Source organism: Tetrahymena thermophila (genome assembly GCF_000189635.1).
Source record: "Tetrahymena thermophila SB210 genomic scaffold scf_8254659, whole genome shotgun sequence".
Lineage (NCBI taxonomy): Eukaryota > Ciliophora > Oligohymenophorea > Hymenostomatida > Tetrahymenidae > Tetrahymena > Tetrahymena thermophila.
In genome coordinates this window covers 1046783-1072386 of record NW_002476426.1, presented here as the reverse complement: position 1 = coordinate 1072386, position 25604 = coordinate 1046783, and the positions used below count along the sequence as shown (strand labels likewise).

The following is a 25604-nucleotide window of genomic DNA, read 5'->3' as shown; positions in this document are numbered from 1 at the left end:
CAATTGATGAACAATTATTAAATAACTAACTATCAAATAAAAACCATAAATATCATAATTTATATTTATAAATTAAAAAAAAATGTAATTTTTTATGATTATCAATCATTTAAAAAAAAATATCCTTAACTTTATATTGTTTATAAGAGTAATTAACATATTCACATCCACATAATTAAATAATTTGTTTGCAAAGTTATAATTAAAACATCAGATAATATTTGTGTTAGAATATACTTATAATTATTTATTTTTCAAAAGGGAAAAAAAAAATTAGGTGACTTAAGATATTAATCTAAGCAGGAGGGAGTTTTGGAATATTTTTTTAATCATCAAAAATACTTTAAAAAAATAAAATAAGTTAAAACAATAAAAAATAGAACTAAATAATTTATAATATAAATGGAAAATAATAGGTGTAATTTACCAAAACACGCATCTAACCCTTTTAATTTTTTATGTGTAGATCCTTCATGCAAATATACTCAGAAATACGCTTGTCTAGGATGTATTGCATTCTACCATCCAGGTCACATGCTAGTAGAGTATAATGATGTCTACGCATAGATAAATTAAGGTTCTTAAGAAACTAATTAACCTGAAAATGAAACTTTAGAAGAATTTATAGAAAAAAAAAGGATGTATACTATGAGTGATATTTGCGAAGTAGTTAAATTATTAGACATGGTGTAGTTTTAGGAAGCTTATTCTAATAACTCTAATGGTAATAATAACAAATCTAGCAACTTGTTAAACCTATAAAATAAATATAATGATATTAAATCTAAACCTTTTCACTCCATGAATTCTTAAGAGTTGAATACTGTCATTGAGCTCTATAACACCCTATAGAATAGCAACTAAACTAGCAATTAATAAAATGATAATTAATAACTAAGCGAAAAGAAATAAAAAATAAACAAAATCCTCAACGATAACAAGAAGAATATCATGATATTTATTAATACATATAGGGAATAAATAGAAGAAGGTAAAGAACCAATAAGTTATTAAGATGCTTTACAATAAATATAAAAGTTGAAATAATAACAATAACAATAATAACAACAATAATCATAATAATAATAAACCAATTAAAATGAATAAATTGAAAACTTAAATAAACAAATTTCTTAACTTAAGAGCTAAAATGCATAATTAAAGGAATAATAAACTATGCTTTAAAATGAAAATACTGTATGTAAGGATGATCTTCAAGTAGCGAATGTTAAATTATAAAGCGTTAAAGAAATGAATGAGTAACTTAGAACTCGCTTATAGACAGCCTCTAAAAATGCAGATAATACTACATAATTTATAAAACTGTAGAATGTTGTTGATAGCTTGAGATAAGAGTTATCTACCTCAGATAATAAGTACAACAATTTACAAAAAGCTTACAAAGAATAACAATAAGAAAACGAAGAGCTCAAAGAAGTATTAATCAAAGCTAGAATAGCTTTAGAAATATACTAGAGCAAATTTTAATAATTAACATAGGTATAGAGCAAATTTAAATATATTTAAAATAATTTCTTTTTTTAAAGTAAGTAGAATAAAACAAAAGAGAAAGCGTAGTTGCTAACTTAAGAGCAGCCATTATAGCAGCTGAAAATGATGAAAGAAGAAAATAAGAGATTAGGAGATAATAAGCATAATAAGGACGTGTAGAAGTTACAGAATGCAATGTCTAATGATTTTTTTTTCATTTAAAAAACTTTTTCACTTTCTTTTACATTTTATATAAAATTTATTAACTTTTATTAGATATCTTTGTTTACTAAATTAATATAAAATCTAATAAAAGCATACTGAATTTATCAAATTTAATTAACTAAAAAATTATATTCTACCACTTAAAATTTATTAAAATATGTATCACTATTTAATTTTTAAATTTGTTTTTACTTTCAGTTTATTTTAGAATATTTTATCACAATCATTTTATTTTTCATTAAAAAATTGAATATTTACTATAGTTTTTTTTTGACTAATTAACATCATAAAGTGAGTGAGTGAACCTCAATAAAAAAAAAATTGAGTGCTTTTATGAAATAATATATATTTAAAAATTTACAATATATTAAAAACTTATTTAATTATTATTTAAAATGATAAATTCAAAATAAATTGTGCAAAGTATTAAAAAGAACTTAGGTTATACTATAATATATCTTTGAGATGCGAAAGAAATAAAATTTTTCAATCAAAATTATTTTTTGAAATTAAATTTATGAAAAAACGATTTTTATTTTTATTTATATGCTTAATTTATTTATAAAATTATGTTGTTTGCTTAATTTATTTTTAAATTTTATTAAGTAAATGAATAATTTTTTTAAACTAATAAATGAAGTTTATTTCATTTTGAAAATGATGTGTCTTAGATTAGTTTTATAATAGAAATCTTAAAAGTAATTTATTAGGGATTGTCTAATTAAAAGTAAAATTTAAACATAATTTTACTAACAAATAAATTGCTATACATTTAAAAAAGATTTAAAAGAAGTTTAATCAAACCATAGCTAGATAGATAGCTAGCTTTTTAGATTGTTAAATAATAAATTAGAATCTTTAATTATAAAATATACAATTATCAATATTAATTTGAAGAAAATAACAAAAATTTAAAAATATCAGTAATAAGTTAAATATCGAATTTACTTTCAAAGCAAGAATTTAGTAATGAACAAAGAAAATTTTAATTCAAAAGAGAAGCCAGTTTTTTCTTCCAGCGAGTATGGCAATAATCATTTTAATAAAAAAAGAAAAGAATGGACTAGTAAGACTTAACAAAAAAAGCCATTGCCTCAAAACTTTTAGCAATTTGATAATCTAGATGAAGATTAAAGAGAAATAATATATGAAATAATAGAATAAGTAAAGCCTCCATATGAGCCTTTTGAAAAATATATAAAGCTAAAAGATATGGTAGACTGCTTAAATGAAGTTTGGTCCTACTAAGAAGAATGATAAACAAGCAACTACTCTGAGTTTTCTACTTTTCAAAAGCAATAATAATTATTTCAATAAATTTTGGTTGATGAATGTAAAATGAATTATCAATAAAATGAATCTTAATAGTAATAAAATTAATTTATAGAACATCATTTAATTAATTAAATGTATTAGCATAGTTTTAATACTTATTAAATTAATTAGATGCTAATTCTTTATTATTTAAAGATTATCTGCATATTCAGTATTATTTACCTAATTACTTAGTTATTCTTAGCAAAAAGTAATTAAAATTGTTCTGAAGATACTTGTAGGAATAAAAATATATTTATATAATAGTATGAATCGATCTTTAATAAAATTATTTGTCTAAACCAATTTATTTTTCAAATATAAGTTAATGCAAATTATTAAAGCTCATTAAAAATACCAAAATTTATGATAGAATTTTTTATTAATTAATTAAAATAATTAAAATTTGTTTTAACAAATCTTATCGAATAACATAATTAACTATTCAAATAATTTTTTTATTTTTAAATCTTAGTTTTTAATATTTTTTTAGAAAATTACTTTACAAATATACTTTAATACTTATCTTTTTTAATTTATTTTTTTAATTCTTTAACACTTTATATTTATTTATTTATTTATTTTAAAATATTTTTCATTATTGTTTTTCTTGTTTTTATTACAATTATTCTTCTTCAATATTCATTTAAAATTCATCAAGTTCCTCTTTACCAGCATAAGTTGATTCTTATTTCTGCAAATTTTTAAATTTTGTACTCATGTCTCCACTCTATTCTTATGGAATTGGAGACTAATTAGCTGAGCTTTCTTTACTATTATCAGATTTTAGGTCTTCTTTGATAGAATCTTTTTTAATTAAAAAATTTTGATAATCAAAGTCTATTATTTTTTTTTATATTTATAATGAATGATTTTACCTCTTTCTAATGATTTCTTTTACTCAATATTAGTAGGATGCTAATACTCGAATGATTAGACCAAAGAGAGTTTTGTAGGATCTAGAGAATTAGTTTCTGTATTAGAATTTTAGCTAGTTTAATGAATTAACTAATTTTATAGAGTTTTAGAATTTTTATTATTTTCTACAAGTTTTTCCTATTAATCTCTCTCTTTGCTCGATTTTCTTTATTCGATATCATTTAAAACTTTTTTGACCAGTTCTCTATTGATGGAAGTTCTAACAGCTCTTGGTCTCTTCTTTAAAAAGTAAATTCCATACTATATTTCTTTTTCATATATAAGCCTAAAAAACAAAAAATTTAAGATAATCTGATGAGAATGAAAGTTCTTACTCATGGAATTACTGATCTGTTACATTTACTTGTTTAGGAGTTAAATTAGCTAGAAAATCGACTGCTAATTTAATTTAAGCAAAGCAGTATCCTATTTATGTAAGCATCTTTTCTTTGTTGCAAAAAGCACTGATAAAACTAATTTTGATAATAAGAAATTTTAACAAGAAATTTTTTAAATATTTAATTCTCACTTAATGTTTGACCACAAACGAGTTGGGCATGCTTTCAATAATATATAAATTGAAATTGGTAAGATGCTATCAGCACTTGCAGCATTATCACTTGTTTAAGTTAGTTTGAGTACATTTGTCATTATTGTAGTACTTTCAATTAAACAATCTAATTTTTCACTTGGTGATTTCACGTAATCGATGTTTAAAAGAGCTAAATAAAATTAAAAATAAATAAAAAAACTTGATTTAAAAAATTGGTTTACCCTTAGCAGAGATATCCCACATTTCGTCAACTCTATTGACTTTTTCAATTTCTAGGTGATCATAATTGATCCAGCTAAGTACTTTCATCCTACAATATAAAGCTGTATCAGCATATGTCTTTTCTTTTGGAAATATTCTATATAAAACAAAATATTAGCTTAAAAATCAAATTAAATAATATTTACTAATCATAAAGTTTTCTTGTGATATATTTCTCTAGCTAATCGTTTATCCAATCTTGATCTTCCTAGCTGTACTAACTAAATAAAGGATTGAATTTTACCATATCGAAAAGTTCCTCCATAAACTGAGAAAACTTAGAATTTATAGCACTTATCTCCTTACCTGAAGTAACAACTTCTTAAACTTCTGGAAGAGAAGCAAATATATCAATAAATGAAATAATATCTTTGCAGTGAGATTGATTTTCAAACATTTCTTTCTTTTTTTAATTACTTGAATCTCCTGATGCTCCTTAAGTTAAACCGATAACAAAGTCTAAATTAGAGAAAGTGTGCACGCAACAATCAGTTCCACTTATTTAAATTAAGCTATCTTCCTCATCATCTGTAAGAGAATTATTCATTCCATTATTCGTTGCTTTTGTTGGTTTCTTTCTCAGCCCTGCTCTTGTCTTTTAAGATGTTATGCATAAATTTAATTATTACTTTTCTATAAACTCGTATAAAATTCTTCTTTTTTTATCTCTATTTAACAAATCTATATTCTCTTTCAGTATTGATTAGTATTTTTTAATTGTGTTTTTAGCTTTTAGCAGTTCTGATTTTGTGTGATTAGAAACTTTCATAAATTTTTAAAATCTTTCATGGAACTCAGAGCTCATTTCTGCAAAAAGCATCATAAGATTATTTTCCTAGTACTTAGATGGAAGCTGCTTTAAAATATTCAATAAATACTTTGCTTTAATCATAATAGGAACGTTGTCAACATTATTGCTATGCTTGGCATTATGTAAATAGTAGCCCTTTAAAATAAATAAATATCATATTAAATTAAGAACAAAGTTTTAATAATATTAACATACGTCTTCAAAAATCTTAAATAGCTCCGTTAATTCCATATTCTTATAACCAGTAAAACTTAATATATTATTTAACTTTTCTATGGAAACTAGCACTTGTTGGATCATATTTTTAGCTTTGTTTGTTACCTATTTTGATAGTATAAAAAATATTCATATTCTCTGTAAGAATTATCAATGAAAAAATTTACCATTTCTTCAGTACTCATGTTTTTTTTGACTTCATATAGTCTCTTATACTCTTTAATGTAATTTGTATTAAGCTCTTAAGGCATGGTTATGTCAATTATTATTGTATAGATTTATTGAGGTTTGTGAGTACCAGGTATATCAAGGTCTTTTCGATCATCGAAAAAATGGCAACTGTCATTCATAATAAATACTCTTTTTACATAATCAGCAATTTGTTAATTTATTTTAGAAATTTCTGAATAATTTTTTTCTATAATCTAGCAAAGAGTTTATACATTGTCTAGTGTTATGCAAACACAAACGACCTAAAATTATATTTTTAGTCAAATATTTAATAAAAATATTTTTGTTTTATAATTAAACTTTTGATTACTTTCATTTTCTCTTGCTTCTAACTCTCATGGTTGATTATTTTTATTACAGCTTCTTCATTTATAGAAAGGAGCTCTTTAAAATAATCTTCAATACTGTTGCTTAAGTCTTTTATAAGAGGATTGAAATACTTATAGTTTATGGTATCCTGCTCAGGGAAAAATTCCCTTCTGTAAATATTTTTCATCAATTTTTTTATTTCAAATAAATTATCTTCGTGTTCATCTTTGATTAAATTAACCTATCTCAAATGATGAGAGAACATAAACTAAGGAATTAAATAGCAATCAAACAAGAAATATCCTATAATTGTAAACAAATCTTCATCAGAAATCTATAATTTTAAATAGGTTAAAAGAAATTTAAAATAATTGATTAAATAATTAATTACATTTTAAAACTTTTCCTTAGTGACAATTTCAATAATTTTGCAAGTAATACGAATAGGTACAGGAATATTGTACAAATTCTTAAAGATGCTATCAAATACTATATTGGTTAAGTTTTTTAAGATATCTATATTTTTTTTAAGTAGCCTATTTACATTATCTTGCATCATTTAAGATTCTTTGTCTAAACCAGATTCAGGACCTCTTTTAATTACTCCAGAAAAATCTTAAATGGCATCTTTACCTTGGTTAGAGCTATAGTTTCTTGCTGATAGTGGCATTTGAATACTGTCTGCTTTAGAAACGGTTAAATTAGAGCTCTCCTTAACATTTGTTGTACTTATTTATAAATTTGCAGGCTTTGAAAATATTGTTTATCTTGCTTAAAATCTAGCACTTTCTTTATTTTATTTAAGTTAGTTATCATTTAAAAATTTTTCTCATCAATAAATAAAAAAATAAAATTACTTGACTCTTCTCCTAATCCTACTATTTTCATTACATTATGACTGACAATATTATTCTTATTGCTGTTTACAGAGTCGTATTATCTGAGTATTTATTCATATTTTTAAGCATAATTCTTGTTTGAATTATCAGATATAGATGGTTCTGTTCTCATACTTTGATTGCTGTTGTAAGAAACATACATATCTTTTTAATTATTTCCCATGGTTTTTCTTTAAATCTACTACTAAATACTTGTTCCTTGTGATGTTTGTTTTTTTTTTAAAAGCTCAAAAATCCTTTCATTTATAATAATGATTTTTAAAAATTGGTTTAAACTAAAATTTTAAATTTACTTTTGTGGGTTAACAACTATTTTATTTGCTTTTGTGATATATTGCAGAGGTCCCTTAAAAATATATTTTGTGTATCTCTAAAAATCTTATCTTTTGGTAAATTCATTTAGGATTTTGGTTAAAACTTAATTGCTTTTAAACTTAATTTCAGAAGGATCTTGTGCTTATTCTACTTCAAACTATTTTTTAATTCAAAAATTGTGTGTTTAAATATTTTATAAAAGAAAGGAAGTACTTTAATAATATTTGAAATGAATATCATTATGTCTTAGTCCCACACTTCTTCTTCAATTATGTTATCGTAGAAAGTATTTACGATACTTCTTATCAGGTTTTTTGTAGGCTCATCAAGGTTATTCCCATGAGTTTTGATAATTTAAGCTAGTAATTTTGGATTTTGAGCTAATGTTTTTAATATTTAACATATAACACTATTTGCATCTTTAAATACTTGAGCAGTGTTTTCTATTAACACTTTTTTTTTATTTTCATCAACCTTAATTTCTTTCTAGTATTTTTTATTTAAATAAAGTTATTTGCGTGAATACTTTAAGTAGTATTGCTTACTTATGTTTCTTCTAATTCTAATAACTCTATATATGTCCTATAATATTGCTTATGGCTCTCTTCCAAATCGCCTTATAAGTTAGACTATTAATTACTTTCTATTTTTTAACATGGAAATTAACTTCAGATAAAATACTATGATTAGTATTTAAATTTAAAACAAGTTTGCAAAAAAAATAATAATATTTATTTATAATGAGCAATAGTTGCTTTACCTGACATGATCAGGTTATATTCTTCTTTAAGCTTTTCTTATAACTCATTCCAATGGTTAATCTCAAACATATTTTCATTTTTTGGTTTTTGCCATAAGCTTTACCTTCCTTGAAGAACAGGAAAGCTTCCCATCAAATTTGAAATTGCTAGTTAAGCATCTGAACCTAAAACATTATTAAAAACTCTCTAATCTGTTATTTTGAATTCCTATTCTTCAAATAATAGTTATGATTTTTAGAAATCGCTGCCGTGTTGCCTTTCTGTAAAGTTTAAGTTAATATTGGACTCCAAATCAGAAAATCTATTATTGAAAGTATGATTTCCTAATTAAAATGATAAGTTAGATTAGTCAAGAGAATCATTTAGTTAATCTCTATTTGATTGATTAAGTAGAATTTATTTCCCTGTAGGCTTGTAAAATATATCAGTGTCACGTGAAGTTGTATTAAAATTGCTTGCTAATTCGCTATCATTCAGATTCCTACTTTCATCTAAATCGGAGTCAGATCCTACATTTTCTCCATTCGTTTAATGCAAACTTCCTATATCAACTTAATCCTTTAATTCCTCTTCATAGTTGTTGATATCATCAGCACTATTCGACCTTTACATCTTATTTATAATATTATTCCTAAGATTAACTCAGATATTTAATAATTTTCTTTTAACTATAAACGAACTGTTTTTAAAGCTGAAAGGATACTAATTAATTATCTTAGATTATTTTACTTATATTTTATATAAATTACAATCAATAAAGTCTTTTTTGAGAAATCTTGAATAATACTAATTCAGTACAAAGAAATTTACAGATAATCAGGCAGATAATAAATAAATAATGCTTCTTTATTCTTTGTTGATACAAGCATAACAAATTATCTTTACAAACAAACAAATAAATTAATAAATCATCAATAATTCTCAAAACTATGTGTTTGTTTATAATATTAAAACAACAGAATTATTAATATTGTATGAATAAAAAGTATTCTACTATTAAGTTAATTAACAAAACAAATATATAACAAATATGTAAACAGTCTTTCTTAAAACAATCACTTAAGTAAGGCTATTTTATAATCTATGATAACATTCAATATATTATTATAAATAATTTCATATCTAAATTTAACATTTTTATTACTAATTAGATTTAAATACTTATACTTAATAGTAAAAATACTCTCATTTTTATTTATATTTTTATCATTATTCAAGTAAATTTATTTGTAAATGCGATTATAAAATATTTTTAAATTTAATTTAAAATCATCAATCAAATTAAATTTGATTAACCGAATTTAAATCTAAAATGAATGAAAATTTAATATATTATTTTTCTTTAATACTTTTAGTATTTCTTTCAAAAAATTTATAACATTTGAGATTTATTAAATTAGTTTATCAAATTATTTATGAAATATACTTTAAATTATTTTTTTAATATCAGAATACTAATTAAGTTGAAATGAACATCCATAGCCTGACAATTAATCATATTTAATATTTTATAAACACTTAAATTTAGCTTTACAGTATAAACGTTAGGTTTTATTAGTTATATGTAAGTAATTGAGTTTTAGAAATTCTATTAAATCCTCTATCTTATAAATAGAGGCTTTATTAATAGCTATAAAAAAAAAAATTTCTATATGCTTCAAACAAAATTTATTATAAAATTAAATTAACACATATAAAAAAATTAAAATAATGGATTCTACAAACAGTTTTTCTAAAGTTTTTCATTCAGCACTTATTATTAAGCCTCCTTAAGATAAGTGGAACCAAATCTAAGAAATAAGAAAAATCCATGATAAAGCTTACGAAAGGTGGATGCCTCATATTAATATGAGTTTCCCATTCGTACAACCTGAGAAATTTTCAGATGCAGCAAAATTGCTTCAATAAGAATTTTAAGATTTTGAAGAATTCGAAATAGAATTTAAAGTTTTTGACAATTTCACTCACGGAAAGTCATCTGTGTTATACTTGAAACCCTAAGTTAACGAAAACCAGCTCCAATTAGCTTAATAAAAAATCTAAAAAGTTTTTCCATTTTTAGATGATCTTTCAAAAAAAGGAGAAGGAGGTTTTGCTCCACACTTAACTTGTGGATAGTTTTCATCTAACTAAATAGAAAAAGTTAAAAAATAATACTAAGAAAAATATGCACCAATTAAATTCACATGTAGTGAGTTATGTTTAATTACAAGAGATGGATAAGATGCTCCTTTTATTGTTAAAGAGGTAGTTACTTTAAAAAAGAAATAAATTAAATAAGATATAAGTGATGATTTTTGATAATATCTACTTGTTTATTTAATATGTTTATTGTTATAATAATATCATTAATTACAATAAAGTTTTAAACAAAAAATATTTAATTTTTAATTTTTAAACTTGAAACTAAAAGCCTTGATAAAAAATTTTATATTTTTAATTATGATTATTTTTAAAACAAAAAAATATATTAGATATTTATTTTTTTAGAATTAATTATTAAATTATATACAAATCAATGAAATATCCTAGCAATTAGAAATAATGTTTAACTTCTAAAATTGGACTAATTTATTATTATAATAATATAATTATAGATTAAATTTTATACAAAAAATATTAAATTTTTTTAATTTTAAATTTGAAACTAAAAACTTGAGAAAAATATGTGATATTTATTTTTAATTTTTATTATAGCTAAAAGAATATAGAATTTTTTTTTTAATTATATATAAATTAAATAAATAAAGACTTAATAATTAAAAATAAATACTGTATAACTTCTTAAATTAGTAGCACATCTAAAACTTATTTTATTTTTAAAAATGAGAAACTTAAAATTTATTTAAGATATTTTTTGTCTTTTAATCTGATTAAATTAATATTAAATAAATACCTTTTTTAAAATTTAAAATATTTCTATATATAAAAATAAAAATTTGTTTATTTAAATTGTATTAATTATAAATATATAATAAAAAAAGACTTAATGTAGATAAAATAACAAAATCACCATCACCAATAAAGATTTAAACAACTTTAATTTTATTAAATATAATTGATATCTTTAAACTCTAAAACACTAATAAATTATAAATATTTTATTGATATAGAAGTTTTAGTTAAGATATTTGATTGATTGGCTATTAATTAAAAATAATTAGTAAGCAACATAATATGGATATGATGATTTAAATATCTAATTAGTTATATTTAATAAACAATTTAGCTGAATAAATAAATAAAAATAATAATAAATATTAAATTTTAATTGATAACATTGCTTATTTTAAAGTTATTGCTTGATTGCTTGCTTGTTATCAATAACTTCTAAATACCTAACTAACAATCAACTAATTTTAGATAGAAGTAAATAAAAAATATCATCAGTAAAAAATTCATTTAAAAGTATTATCAAATAATTTTTAATACAAAATGAGCAACGCAAGAAAAGCAAGCTTATAAAAGTGTGTATACATCAACGATGAGACTCCTCATCGTGACCCGTCTACTATATTTCACTCACCATTTAACTAAGGTTCTAAGAACAATACGTATAACAACCCTTCTTATATGAGTTCAGAGGTCTTCTACCCTCATTAATAAACCAACCTTACCAATGTGAACTATTCAAGGACTCCAAAGAGAAGCTTAGTTTAAGACAACAAGTAATTCAAACTTAAATAGGAATCTATTTACAATTATCTTATAGAGAAACTTTCTGCGATTTAATTTTTTTTTTTCTGACACCATTTATTGTTTTTTTTAATAATAAAATATGATAAATTGATCAAAATATTATTAAACAGTGGAGATCTATTCAGCAGTAGTAAGTCCCCATTAAGACCGTAAGGTGTTTCAGGTAATAAGAATTAGTAAAAGTACAGCTATATGAATGATTACTAAAAGTTTCTTGAGAAACAAGATCAATAATCAGATACTAAGTCTCAAATAAGTATCAGCAATAATAATAAGATTTAAAATAATCCTACAAGCTTTTAAGGAAATAAAACCTACCACTTTGGTAATAAATCAATATCATCTACTGCTGATATTTAAGCACCTCAATAGAGCTCATCAAAGACACCAAAAAATGCAAAGAATATCCAACAATAGTTAAATAGTATCGTTGCTTAAGACACAACTGCTACTTCATAGAAGCTAAGAAGTCACTCCTAATTTGATTTCGGAGATGTAAAAAAAAGAATTGAATTAGAAAGTTATTAACCTTAAGCCCGTTAAGAATACATTTCAAATGACAGTAAGAGTGTTAATAGTTAGCATTCACATAATCCTTCCTCACTGATTAAATTAGAGCAAGTAAAAAATAACCAAAAAAGAGTATCAGATTCTTAGAAAGTGGTAAACTAAAACCAGCCAGTTACTTAAAATGGACGCACTCCTAGCTAAGTTTCTCAAAGTAACTAATCTTATACCCCTAAAAGCCATAGCAGAAATGGATCTCAAATATTTTAATTTAGCAATTAAAAAAGTTATTAAGATCCTAGTTACTAAAATAATCATCAAAAATAAATCCAAAGCAATCAACAATAGTAGACAAGTAAAAATAATACTATTAATCCTACATAGAAATTGTAGAGTAGCCCATAAACTACTCATCAGCATCACTATAATTAATTTACTAAGAGTCCAACTCCAAAGAATTTTAATAAAACAGAGAATTTTGGTGCTTAAAATGGCTCTGAGGGATTTTAGCCTAACTAAACTGTACCAAGAAATGCCTCAGCTACTCAAAAGAGAACAGTAGATCTAACTTCAAATTAATCAACAAAAGGAAGCAATTCTAATCATGTAAGTTAAATTTAAAGCAATAAAAACGATAGACAACCAAACTATTAAGATGATGCCAAAAGTGTAACCAGTACCTCTTCATTTGTTAGTTAGTTAGTATGCAATAATTGCGTTAATAAAGACTTGATAGTAGACAAGCAGTTAAGATAGTAATAAGAGAAGGAAAGATTAGCACAGTTAGAAAAGCAAGCAATAGAAAATGAATAGAACTAGCATTTCAACAGTTATGTTTGGTAGTAAGAGTAGATTAAAAATGCCAAAAATTAATATAACTAAGAAATAAAGGAACATTTATTGTATAAAAATAACTTAAAGCATTAAGAATAAGAAAGAGAGAAGTAGCAAAGACAGCAAGAATAAATTCAATTTTAGGAAGAACAAGATAGAGTTTATAGGTAAAAGCTCGAAGATCTCAAGAATTATAGAGAATAATACAAAAAAGAAATTGATATGCAAATTTAGCAAAAGCATGAAAGGAAAGAAAGAGAAAAATAAGCTGATAAGTCTTATTTAGAATATTTTGCTGCTTAAAGAGAATAAGATTTGCACGATTACATGAACTCAGTTGCTTAAAAGCAACACCAAACAAATAAAATAAAAGAAGAATTAAATAATTAGTTAGAAATAAAGAAAAGATAACAAGAAAACCAAGCAATAGAAGAAGCTAAATATAAACAATAACTTGAATAGCAGCTTGCTATTGATATGAAAGTAACTTTACATTGATTTATTTTTTTTTAAAAATAATTCTTTTTAGCAAATTGAAGTTACAAAATTTATTTTAATTAATTAATTAAATAGATAAGAGAAAAGTAAATTTAAGACAGAGCAGAAGAATTAAGGTCGTTCAAAGAAGCTTGGGACATTTAGCAGCAACATAAATAGCAATAAAAGGTAATTTTACTTTATTTTTATATAAATTATATTTTATTTAAAATAATTAAAGGTTTTTGCTTAGAAGGAAAACGAGAAAATTAAGTAATTCTAAGAGGCTATTATGGAATAAGATAAAAGTCTTTATGAATAAAATGTTTAGAGAAACGAATATATCAAATAAAAGTAAGCAGAGCAATTGTAAACTCAGATTGAAATGAAGAAGCAACAACTAAGAAAAGAGTTAGAAGAAAAGTTACAGTATGGAAAAATGCTTAAAGAATAGTAAGAAAGAGATTTAGCTAATGCAAGACAAAATTTCCATGACTGTGATAGATGTCACAATTCTTACCCAGTTTCTCATCTAACAAAGCAGAAGTAACTCAAGTCAAAGCCAAAGTTTAAATTTTGAGATGAGAAATTATTTGTTAAAATATGCTAAAAATGTTAAATTTCTTTAAATCGAAATATAATAATATGGTTTAGCATTAAATAACATAATTTACTCAATAAAGAAAAAAATATTTACCTAAAGCAGCTTAAAAAGACAGATTAAAAACAAATAAATACAATACAATAAATAAATAGGACTATTAAATAAATTAAACAAATGTAATCATGTAAATAAATATAAGTTGTATAAATAACCATTAACTATAAAAACAACTATTAGTAAATATATATCTCTAGTTTATGTAAGAATTATTTTTTATAAATTCTTAAAATTTTTATAAATAAGTAAATAAATTTAAATTGCTTTTCTCTTTCCAGTTAATTCTAAGAATTAAGTTAATCAATAGAGATTTTAATAAAAAATACAAATTAATGAAAAAGTAGAAAATTCATTTTTAATATTAAAAATATTTTATTGATAATTTAAAATAATTTTATTCTTATTTAATAATTTTTAAAGTATAAATAATATAAAAAACATCATAAAAATTATAACAATAAAAAAGAAGAGAGACAGTTTATTTTTTGATATTCAAACAAATAACAATTTAATGAAATACGAATTTTAAAATTAAATCATTTTGAAAAAATTAAATAAAAATCAAATAAATAAATTGCTATTTTACTAAAATATTTTTAAACAAATAATATTTATTATTAATTAATAAAATGTAATATAAATAAAACTCATTAATTAAAGTACTAAAAAAACAAAAAAAAAAAATATATGTATAAACTTAAAATTTAGAATTAAGAATTGCCTTTACAAATATGTTAAAAACGTTTTATATTTATTTTAATACTGTTATTTATTAAGATCATTTTAAGATTTTATTTAAATTTATTATGTTATTTATATAAAAAAATTGTTTTAAAAATCAATCACTTGATTCTTCTTAGGTTTAAAGTAACTTTTAATTTTATTCTAATAATTTCTTTTTTGTCTAAAGATGAGGATCTGGTTAAGAAATATCATAAATGAGCTAATTTTTGATAAAATTTGAATCCAAAAACTACTGCTTGTAAGTTTAAATTATTTATTCTTAAAAGTTTTGAGTTTTTTGTTCTATTTAGTACATACCAATGTAATGAGAAGAACAAAATACAAATGAAGCTATGCCTACTTTAGTATACCATTTGAAATTCATAAATCCTTTAATAAAAGCAGAAACACAAACTATATTAAGAAGTGAAATTGCAGAAACTTTGTATGAAGATGAAGAATACTCATCTTTAAGCTAATTTAATTTTCTAATTTCATCAGAGTTCATATAAACTTTTAAGTGATAAACAACATCAAATCTGAGTCTCTTTGGAATAGGTTAATCTTTTTTAATAAATATAAGCTTAGGAAACAGTAAAATTTGGAAATAGATTACCTTAAGCAATAAGTTGTTGTGCTTTTTGTAGCTCTTTACGAAAAAGTTATTCTTTTAACTTCTTTTTTTCTGAAGTTTTTTCTTCATAATTTGTCTTTTCTTTAATTCTTTGACTTAAGTTATTAAAAAATTCAGACATATTCTAAGTGACTTATTTAATGTATATTGAAAAAATAAATATCTAAAATTAAAATAGAAGTAAACTTTCTCGAAAAATATTTGGAGTCTATTCAATATTAAATTTTTAATTAAAATAAATCTTTTGCATCAAAAATTTAATTTGCTTTTTTATTTAATTGAAATGGTTTTTTTAATTCAAATTTTTTTGATATATATTAAATTTATTTTTTAAAATTATTATTTTTAAATTATTTTTTTAATTTTAAGAATTAAAATGAGGAGGAAAACAATTATAATTAATTGTAACATCCTAAAAATTATATTTTGATATATAATTAAAATTATATTTATTCTTTTATTTTTGTAATTGAAATTTTTGATAAATAAAATTTTATATAAAATGATAAATATATTCATAATTACAAAAATCTAAACTAATTAAAAAATACTTTAAAAAAATCAAAAAAAAGGTTATGTTTTAATAAAATAAACTTTTAAAATAAAGAAATTATATTTTATTAGAATAATTATAAAATAGAACAATATAATTAATTTGGAACTAGAAAATATAAATTTTTCAATAATTTTGATAAGAATTAAAAAAGATATTTTAATATTTTAAATATAGTCAATCAACTGAGATATTTTAAAAATAATATTTTGATTTCAAATAATATTATTTGAAATGCTTTTTTTTGTTAAATGAAATGTTTTATTAATCAAATTTTATATATATGTAAATTCAATTCCTTAATAATTAATATACCTTACTAAGAATACTAATTGAATAATTTAAAATACTTTTAAAAATTCAAAAGGTATTTTAGATTAAAAAAAGTGTTTTTTATTAGTAAATTAAATTTTTAATCTATTTTATATATTGACAAAGTACTATACATTATATAATTATGTAAGCTTCTATGCATTAAAATAATTTAGAATATAAATTCATCAATAATTAATAATTGTGATTTGTAGATAATTGGTTTTTAACTGTTAAAATTATCAAAAAATTTGAATTTTTTTAATTGTTATTATACTAATTAGGAATTAAAAGTATACCAATATGCTATAAGTCATTTAAAAAATATTCAAAAATAGTAATATAAGATCTTGTTTGAAATAGCAAAGAATAGTTTCTATTTAATATAAGAAAACGGAGATTTTTAAAATAAATCACTTATTCAATCAATCATTAATTCATTAATACTTTTGTTAATAATTAATTAATTATTAGTTTCCAAGTTTAAAGATTTTTTCAAATAATTAAAAACAAAATTTATAAATTGTTAAAAAGATAAACAAAGACAAATCAAATACAAACCATATAATTATTTTGATTGATTTAAACTAAATAATTTGATTTGAAGTAAATAAATAAATAAAGAATAAGCTGTTGATAGATTGAGCTTCATCTTAGTTGGGATTTAATAGATTTAATGCAAGAAGATAAAAAGCTATTGAGATACTCATTCGGAGTTTGCGATTAAATGAAAAGTAATTTTGTAAAACAGCTCATTTCAGCTTGAATCATAATTTTTATGCAACTACATTTATATTCAATTATTAATAGAAGATAACTACTATCTTGAGAATTACTCAAATAATTGTAATTTTTTTTCTTCTTTGTTTAAGCAATTCACCCTTTATTATATAGTAAGTATGTAACCAGAAGAGGTTAGGAGTATAACAGCAAGAGTGAAGAGCAATATAAAATAATATGAAAACTAGTTATTATGTAAAATTATTTTCATCACCATTTTATTTACAAAAACACGACATTTCAAATAAACTGCTTTCTATTGAGAAAAAATCCTTTAATAATTATAATTTTGTTTTTTAATGCAAATTAGAGAATAGCTAAGGAAAGAAAGGAAAAGATTTAATGAAATTTATAGGGTAATTAACATTAATTCATTTATATATTGTTTCATTTTAATGAATTGTTTATTTCTCATTTTAAATAGAAATGTTAAGAATGCCATGAAGTAGTAGGGAGATTAGGGATAAACAGACTTTTTATATCAATAGCAAAGGATGCAAGCACAAGAATAAATTGATGACGAAGATATTGAATTCTATAATGACTACTTTCCAAACAGTATGATTGACCCCGGCAGCAACTATGAGTAGTAATTGATTGAATAATTTGCCAAAATGCAGACATTCAGCCAGAATCATAATGCCTTTGGTGTAGGAGAAAGTAGCAATAACTACCTCAGTTTAACCAATAATACAAGTAATTTAAACGTTTAAAACATGGTTCAAACTCCTACAACTCCTCAATAAGGCTCTGCACCTAATTTTTAAAGCTCTCATTCATAAGATTAGCTTATCAAGCATCACAAAGAATTTTTAGAAGCTCAAAAAAATAAGCACCTTTCGTTATCATAGTCTCAAAAATACTTCAATCAAAAAGCAGATGAGTAAATACTCCCTTAATCTGTAACTCGTTAGCGTGACATTGACAACGATTTGTTTGGAATAAATTCCTTTAACAATAATAACAGTGCTCATCAAATGAAATTAATGAGAAATCACTCTTCATTAGAAGCAAGCACAAATATTTTAGGGTCTGCTAAGGGTGTAAGAAATGCTCACTCAGGTATGAGTACAAATAATATTTTGAATGGGAAAAATGAAGTTTCATATATTTCTGATTATCAAAATAATCACATGATTTAAGAAAATATCAACGATTCACTGAAGATTGAAGACGAAATCTAACCAATACCCAATGAAGGTGATATGAAGTATGAAGATCAAAGTTATTTGGATTCATACTTATTGTATAAAAATTCTATCTCTTAGTTAAATTGTGCAGAAGATATTAACTTGGAAGAAAATTAGTAATAAGGAAGTATGGTATTTTATAATAATTTAAATCCAAATTATATTCTTAACGCTTAATCATCAAACGATCATTCTTAGGCAAATGGAGCATAATACTAGAAATTCTATTTGAATTAAACCAATTTCCTGTAGAATATGGATGAATATGATGGAAATAATGAACCATAGCTTCCTTAATCTTGTCTTCCTCACTTTGTGAATGCTCAAATTAATTATGAGGATTCTAATTTAAATTTCAATGAAGGTAATTAATTAATTAATTAATTTTATTTTTTAACATAAAATTATTTAAATTTTCAACAAATTTAGAAAATGTTTATCTTGAAGAAAAATATGTACAAGACATGCTTTATATGAGAAGACCGAATTCTGCTAATTATTTGATAGAAAATATGGAATAATCATCAAATCATGTTTAAAAAGATCATAAACAAGCTGAAAAGCGCAAAACATTTATTGAATCTACCAAAACTAATATTCCAAATGCAGCAAAAGCCAAAGAAAGAAGCATCACTCACAACACTAGCTTCGAATAAAAACTAAAAGTAAAATTTTAAAATGTAAAAATGATTTATGAAAATTAAATTTTTTGTTAAAAGAATTAACAGAATTCTAATAAAATGGGATATCAGTAGCAATTACAGAAAACAAATAGTTTTAAAGTTTAAACCGATAAAGAAAAAGAATACAAGATGGTTAATAAAGAAAATAATTTGAGTTAAGCATAGCTCAATGTTTAACATTAGCAAGCTAGAGATAAATCGATTGACATAGAAAAGGTTGATTAAAATGCTGTCAAAATTGGAAAATTCATTAGTAAAAGATATGTTAATAAGGAAAATAAAAAGCCAACAACTTCTCAGCTTTCATACAAAACACCAGAAACTGCATTAAGAGCAAATGAAGATTTCTTGAATTAAAAGACAAAAAATTACTTAGAAATTTTAAAAAAGCATCTTAGGACAGATTAAATAAACACCGCGAACAAGACTTAAAAGCATACATTAAATTAAGTGTAAGCAAACACTACTCAATATTAGCCATAGTAGACTTAAGCAAAAGCAGCACCAAAAGTAAACAACAATAATAACACTTTCAATAAAAATAACTCACCAACAAAAAGGCTCTCTAATATTTATAAAATAAATCGAAACTAACCTGCTCCTGCTCCCTTACCTCTTTATAATACAAACGATCACTCAAGTACTAACTAAACGATGACTACTGCAGCTACTACTACTCCAACACTTAGGCAAAACCATAGCTTTGTAGTAATTTTTTGAATAAATTTGAGCTATTAAAATAATTTAATTGCAAAAAAAAATAGGTAACCCAGAAAAAAGGTGATGAAAATTAAGAAGCAAAACAAGAAATAGCTAAATCGATTGGAATTCCACATTAAAATTAATAAAAAAAACAAGATTTAGCAAATCCCTACAATATTAACATGAAAAATATAGCACTTACTAGATACAGTAATTTAAATAAAATTAACTATGAATATAAATTAATGTATTTTAATTTAATTTAAGATAAAACAGCAAATAATACTATCTAAAACACTATGAGAACAAATAGAAACACAAAAGATGAAATTACAAATAAAAATATGACAAACCATAATTAATTTACTAATGCTAATAATTTAGCCACAGTATTATTTAATGCAACTTAAGCTGTAGCTTAACCTGCTGCAGCTGTGAAGAAAAACATAAATCCTACTTCTCAGAATACTGTTAAATAAGCTTAACCTTATGTTCCTTCAACATAAAAACCTTCATCTTCTAGTGCAGCTTAGTCACTCTTTGATGATATAAATATAAACAATTTCAAATTCGAATAGGAGATAGGGAAAGGTTCCTACGCTACTGTCAAGCTAGCTATAGATAGGGCATCACAAATTAGATATGCCCTTAAAATTTATCCACGTTTTGTCTTACTTGATCCTCATAAAATGAGAAATGTAAAGAGAGAAATTGCAATTTTAAGAAAGTTATAACATCCTTTTATAATTAAAATGCCTTTTGCAATCGAAGATAAATAAAATGTAAACATTTTTTAAATATTTTTAAAATTGAAATTTAAAAATAAATAGCAAATAATTGTTGGAATGGAGTATGTTGGTAAACAAAGCTTACATGGATATTTAAAGACTAAAACAGATAGAAAATTAGAAGAGCCTGAAGTAAAAAGACTATTTAGATAGATTGTTGAAGGAGTGAATTATTGCCACAAAATGAGTGTCGTACATCGTGATATTAAATTAGAAAATATTTTACTTGACCAAAGCAACAACATTAAAATTATTGATTTTGGATTTAGCATTATCAATGGGGAAGATAAAAAATTAAAAATTTTTTGTGGTACTCCCTCATACATGGCTCCAGAAATAGTGTCTAAGATAGAATATATTGGTCAAAAAGCTGACATTTGGGCTTTAGGAATTTTATTATTTGTTATGCTTTAAGGAAAATTCCCATTTAAAGGAGTAAATGATAATGAACTCTTCAAAAAAATAAAAAAGGGGTCATTTACATACACTCATCCAGTATCTTCAGATGCTGAAAAACTTATTTCTTAACTTCTTAATGTTAGGCCATCAGAGAGACCAAGCTTGCCTATTGTAAGCTTTTACAATTAAATTTATAATTTTAATGTTATCTAAAATAAAAATAGATTTTAGAGCATAGCTGGTTTTCTCAACAAAATTGAAAATATAAATTAATTAATATATTAAAAAATAAATAAATAAATAATTATTTAATTAAAAAGTGATGCAATTAATTAATAAAAATAGTTTATATTTTAAATAAATATTTATTTTAAAATGTTTATATGTTAATTTTATAGTGTTATAATAGTTAATTTAATAATCATTTGTACATCTATAAATATCAAACCATTTCAAATAAATTAATTAATATATTCTAAAGAATATTTAAATGATAAACTTAAATTATTCAATATTTCAATAAATAATATCATCTCACAGAGGATTAAGTGTTAAAAATTAAATAATATAGATGAATAAGAAATTAATATCAAATTGAAAATTTTAAAAGTTAGGAAAACTAATTAAAATGAAATTTTTTGTGGAATCTATATAAATAAAGCAGATTTAAAGATAAAATTATACTGAAATCAAAAATCACATAAATTAAATTCAATAAAATTATTTTCAAAATATTATAATAATTAATTTAAAGAATTTTTGATTTTTATTTTACAGTGACTAAATTTAAAATTTAACATAAGATTCCCTTAAAAATTAACATATTTTAAAAAGGATTAACTATTCAGTTTTATGTAAAGTCTCCAAAGATTTATTGTTACTGTGAACTTTTTTTAAAAGATAATTATATTTTAACTATTTAAAGATAAAAATAATTAATTAAATAATTCAAATTTATATTTTTTTTATTATGTTTAAAATAAAAATATTGATTTTACCTTTCAAATTAGTTAAATTTGTTACTCTACTATTCTCTTTATTTTTTTGAATTTGTTAATATACTATTATTCATTCAAAATCTCATTTCCTCTATTTTTTAAAAATATTAAAAAAATAAAATTTTTAGAAAGCTAATATAATTTTGAGTCAATTTTACTAAAGTTCGAGTTTAAATATTGAGAGTTTACTGCACTTTAATAACCCATTAAAAAGTTCTTATACTCCTTTTTCTCCTATAGAGCAATTACTTTTATATATTGAAAATGTTTATTGAAACTAAAATTTAAAAAATGTTAAAAAATGAAGAATTAATTTTTATATTTCTTAATTATATTAAATATTGAAAAATTAAAGATATTTTTATTTACTTAGCAGTTAATTGTAATATTTTAAGACAAGAGCATTTGGCTAAAGATAGGCTTAGCTGTGATATACCATAGTCACTTATATTATTCCATCTTATTATAAATATGGGTTTTATTTAGTTTTATTTAAAAAAACTTAATTTAATAGAATATTAATAGCAGACAGACATATTGATATCAAAAAATTAAATTTTCATTTTACTAAAGACTTAGCAATAAAGAAGAGATACTCTATAATTTCACTAATGTTTCACCTAAAACTGTTATACTTTAGTCGCTAATACTATTGCTCCTTTTAAAATTTAAATTTTAAAATATTTCCTTAGTTTGCCAATTAATAAAATAATAAAAGGTGTTTTAAAAAATAAAATTTAGTAGTTTATTTAATATTATTTTTTTTATATTATTATAATAATTAATTAAATGATTTATAAATTAAGCTTAAATAAAAATCTAAATTACCCAAGCTCTATCTCTAATATTTTGAGGTTCGTACAATTTACTAAACTAGCACTTAGACTGCATAAGCCTTAATCATCAATATTATTATAACTAAGAAATGTGAATAATAATTAAAATTAATTTTATCTTTATAAATATTTTTAGATATAAATAAAGTTTGCTCTTTTTTTAATTGGAAAATGAGTTTATATTTTACAAGTATTATTTTTAATTTCAGTATATTATTAATTTTATATTAAAACGAAATTAAATAAAATAATTAGATTATCATTATTTTTTTAATGTTTTTAAAATAAATCATAAATAATTTGTATTGAAATATTGAAGTTACAATTTTTTTGAGTAATAAAAAAATTTAAATAAAATTCCTTTACATAGACCATAATGTTAATTATTAAAGACTAGGACAGTAAGATAATGTAGAGGCTATATCTTATAATCCTTTAGATTATATATTATTCCATCTATTATTTAATATTTAAAAATTAAAACAGACAATTATTTTATTTATTTTAGAATGATTAAGTTAAATATAAAAATTTAGAAAATATTTTATTGCCAAATTAAATTAAAGTTTTAAAATTAATTCTTTAAATATAAAACTAATATTTTTACCCAATATTGATTGAAAAGTTAATGAGCTAATGATAACTCGATAAAGCAGATATTAAATTTGAAGCACCTTGTTATTCAATATTATTATCCCTTTAAAAAAATAAAATGATTCTTTAAAAAATAAAATAAAATATATTTTTTTATCAAATAAAATTAATTAAAAATTATTTTTAAAATTAAGCTAAAATAAACAAATTATCTACTAAATGTAAAGATTTAATTAAGTAAGATTTGTCTATTTTGCTAATGAACGACTTAAACCCAATGCTCCTTCAGTATTAATATTGTTGTTACTTTTAATAATTGAAATTACAATTAATTTTTTAATAAGTATTTAATTTAAGAATCATTGTTTTATTAATTAAAAATACTTAATTTATTTAATAAATAAACATTTTTTAACAAATGAATAAACTTTCAGTAGTTATAAAATACGCAGTAAAGATTTTTTTATTTAAATAATCATTAAAAGCTATGCTGTTACTTAACTTATAGTTCTAATGTGATAAGATTAGGATGGTTTGAAAAAGCAGAGCCTAGACCTGTAACACCGTTATCGCCAATATTATTCCATCTTTAAAATTTTAAGGATAAAAATAAAGAAATAATATTAAAAAAATAAAAAAAGTATCTAAAATATACATTTCACATTTAAAATGAAATAATCTTTTCAAGATGTTTTTTTATTAAATATTTGTTAAATACCTAAAAATAAACAAAACTTATTAGTTAACAATTCATTTATTACCCTATTTCAAGGTTCAGAGATTATAGATTAATTAAATTTGATAAGCCTAAACCTATTTATGATGCACCTTTTTCACGAATGTTATTGCTGCTTTAAATATAGTGTGTTTTATTATAAAAAAATTAATTTTAAAATGATTTTTTGAAAAAAATAATTAAAAATTCAAAAGCTTATTAAGATTATCAATTTATCAAAATTAAAAATAAATTTAAAATATAAATTTTAGAAATTTTTTTACCTTAAATTAATGCTCAATTTTAAAAGATTATTGCATTTTGATAAAGCAGAAGCAAGATCTTCAGCTCCTTGATTATCAATTTTATTATTGCTATTATTTTTAATTTAAATAAAAGTGTTTTGATAATTCAACTTTTTAAAATTAGGATAAATAAAATTAGAGTATAAATTGTTTATTTAATAGATTTTAAATTAATAATTTTACTAAACTTCTAGTTTCAAAAACATGATAGTATTTTGATTTTGTAAAGCCGAGCTTAATCTATATAACTCGTAATCACCAATTTACTTATTACTATTAATATTTTGCATATTTTTAAATATGTGTTTAATTATTTTTCAATATTAAATAAATATAGTTAATAGAAGTTGATTGGAAATAAAAAAATTATAGTTTAAAATAAATAAAAAATTCAAATAAGAGTTTTGAAAAAATAAATATAATTTTATTCATTATATTTATAATAGAAAAGAGATTTAATTGCTAGAGTTAAAGGTATTAAAATTTTGAATAATTTAAAAGTGAGCTTAATTTTTTTAATAATTTTTACTTAAGAGCTATAATAATACTATCAAAAGAGTTTTGAGCAGAGTGTAAAAACTTTTATTAAAAAGATAATTAATTGGATAAATATAATAGTATTTATCTACATCTTCTAGTTTATGAAAGTATTTGTGTTTTTATATCATTTTAGTTTTTTTTTTAAAGAAATTAATAGTTGATTTAATGATAATTTATTTTTTTATTTAATAAAATTACCTTTAAATATTTATTTTGCGACTGACGAAATTATTGAATGATATTTATTACTTGTAAAGTTTTAATTTTTTAATTAATTTAAATTTAAATTAAATTTAGTTAAATAAATAAAAATTAGAATATACTCATTTAATTAAAAGTTTATTTAAAAAGCTTTAACTTATTTATGCTT

The 25604-nt window shown here is 21.8% G+C and overlaps 8 protein-coding genes across 8 annotated transcripts; 5 read left to right on the top strand and 3 right to left on the bottom strand. All coding sequences in view use genetic code 6, as the record gives it.

The window, feature by feature from the left end:
- Positions 1 to 6: 6 nt before the first annotated feature.
- On the top strand, positions 7 to 1697 carry TTHERM_00050570 (hypothetical protein; the record flags this gene model as incomplete). The annotated part of the gene is made up of 2 exons (XM_001014853.3): positions 7 to 1500; positions 1548 to 1697. The coding sequence occupies 2 exons, from the start codon at positions 7 to 9 to the stop codon at positions 1695 to 1697; spliced, it is 1644 nt and encodes a 547-aa protein (XP_001014853.3).
- Positions 1698 to 2685: 988 nt separating this feature from the next.
- TTHERM_00050560 (hypothetical protein) lies at positions 2686 to 2973 on the top strand (the record flags this gene model as incomplete). The annotated part of the gene is made up of 1 exon (XM_001014852.1): positions 2686 to 2973. The coding sequence occupies one exon, from the start codon at positions 2686 to 2688 to the stop codon at positions 2971 to 2973; it is 288 nt and encodes a 95-aa protein (XP_001014852.1).
- Positions 2974 to 3625: 652 nt separating this feature from the next.
- Positions 3626 to 8916, bottom strand: TTHERM_00050550 (GTPase-activator protein for Ras-like GTPase; the record flags this gene model as incomplete). Its single annotated transcript, XM_001014851.2, has 15 exons — positions 3626 to 3837; positions 3909 to 4234; positions 4284 to 4421; positions 4478 to 4670; positions 4723 to 4859; positions 4909 to 5708; positions 5769 to 5894; positions 5957 to 6262; positions 6331 to 6663; positions 6721 to 7118; positions 7187 to 7464; positions 7522 to 7700; positions 7757 to 8029; positions 8089 to 8186; positions 8304 to 8916. The coding sequence occupies 15 exons, from the start codon at positions 8914 to 8916 to the stop codon at positions 3626 to 3628; spliced, it is 4410 nt and encodes a 1469-aa protein (XP_001014851.2).
- Positions 8917 to 10014: 1098 nt separating this feature from the next.
- TTHERM_00050540 (2'-5' RNA ligase family protein) lies at positions 10015 to 10605 on the top strand (the record flags this gene model as incomplete). Its single annotated transcript, XM_001014850.1, has 1 exon — positions 10015 to 10605. One exon carries the CDS (start codon positions 10015 to 10017, stop codon positions 10603 to 10605), a length of 591 nt encoding a protein of 196 aa, XP_001014850.1.
- A 1134-nt stretch (positions 10606 to 11739) lies between these two features.
- On the top strand, positions 11740 to 14401 carry TTHERM_00050530 (hypothetical protein; the record flags this gene model as incomplete). The annotated part of the gene is made up of 4 exons (XM_001014849.1): positions 11740 to 11972; positions 12114 to 13827; positions 13918 to 14010; positions 14063 to 14401. The coding sequence occupies 4 exons, from the start codon at positions 11740 to 11742 to the stop codon at positions 14399 to 14401; spliced, it is 2379 nt and encodes a 792-aa protein (XP_001014849.1).
- Positions 14402 to 15320: 919 nt separating this feature from the next.
- On the bottom strand, positions 15321 to 15978 carry TTHERM_00050520 (hypothetical protein; the record flags this gene model as incomplete). The annotated part of the gene is made up of 2 exons (XM_001014848.2): positions 15822 to 15978; positions 15321 to 15769 (listed from the first exon to the last, which is right to left on the bottom strand). Exons 1-2 carry the CDS (start codon positions 15958 to 15960, stop codon positions 15321 to 15323), a joined length of 588 nt encoding a protein of 195 aa, XP_001014848.2. The 5' UTR covers positions 15961 to 15978.
- A 1402-nt stretch (positions 15979 to 17380) lies between these two features.
- TTHERM_00050510 (Serine/Threonine kinase domain protein) lies at positions 17381 to 21506 on the top strand (the record flags this gene model as incomplete). The annotated part of the gene is made up of 11 exons (XM_001014847.2): positions 17381 to 17438; positions 17515 to 17550; positions 17599 to 17679; positions 17795 to 17840; positions 17909 to 19038; positions 19104 to 19339; positions 19394 to 20062; positions 20122 to 20269; positions 20327 to 20841; positions 20890 to 21417; positions 21471 to 21506. The coding sequence occupies 11 exons, from the start codon at positions 17381 to 17383 to the stop codon at positions 21504 to 21506; spliced, it is 3483 nt and encodes a 1160-aa protein (XP_001014847.2).
- Positions 21507 to 22020: 514 nt separating this feature from the next.
- TTHERM_00050500 (kinase domain protein) lies at positions 22021 to 25421 on the bottom strand. The gene is made up of 15 exons (XM_001014846.3): positions 25324 to 25421; positions 25224 to 25273; positions 24878 to 24967; positions 24674 to 24763; positions 24436 to 24525; positions 24172 to 24261; positions 23891 to 23980; positions 23688 to 23777; positions 23447 to 23536; positions 23073 to 23162; positions 22813 to 22902; positions 22614 to 22703; positions 22403 to 22492; positions 22245 to 22335; positions 22021 to 22133 (listed from the first exon to the last, which is right to left on the bottom strand). The coding sequence occupies exons 1-14, from the start codon at positions 25360 to 25362 to the stop codon at positions 22248 to 22250; spliced, it is 1167 nt and encodes a 388-aa protein (XP_001014846.3). The 5' UTR covers positions 25363 to 25421; the 3' UTR covers positions 22021 to 22133; positions 22245 to 22247.
- Between the last annotated feature and the right edge of the window lie 183 nt (positions 25422 to 25604).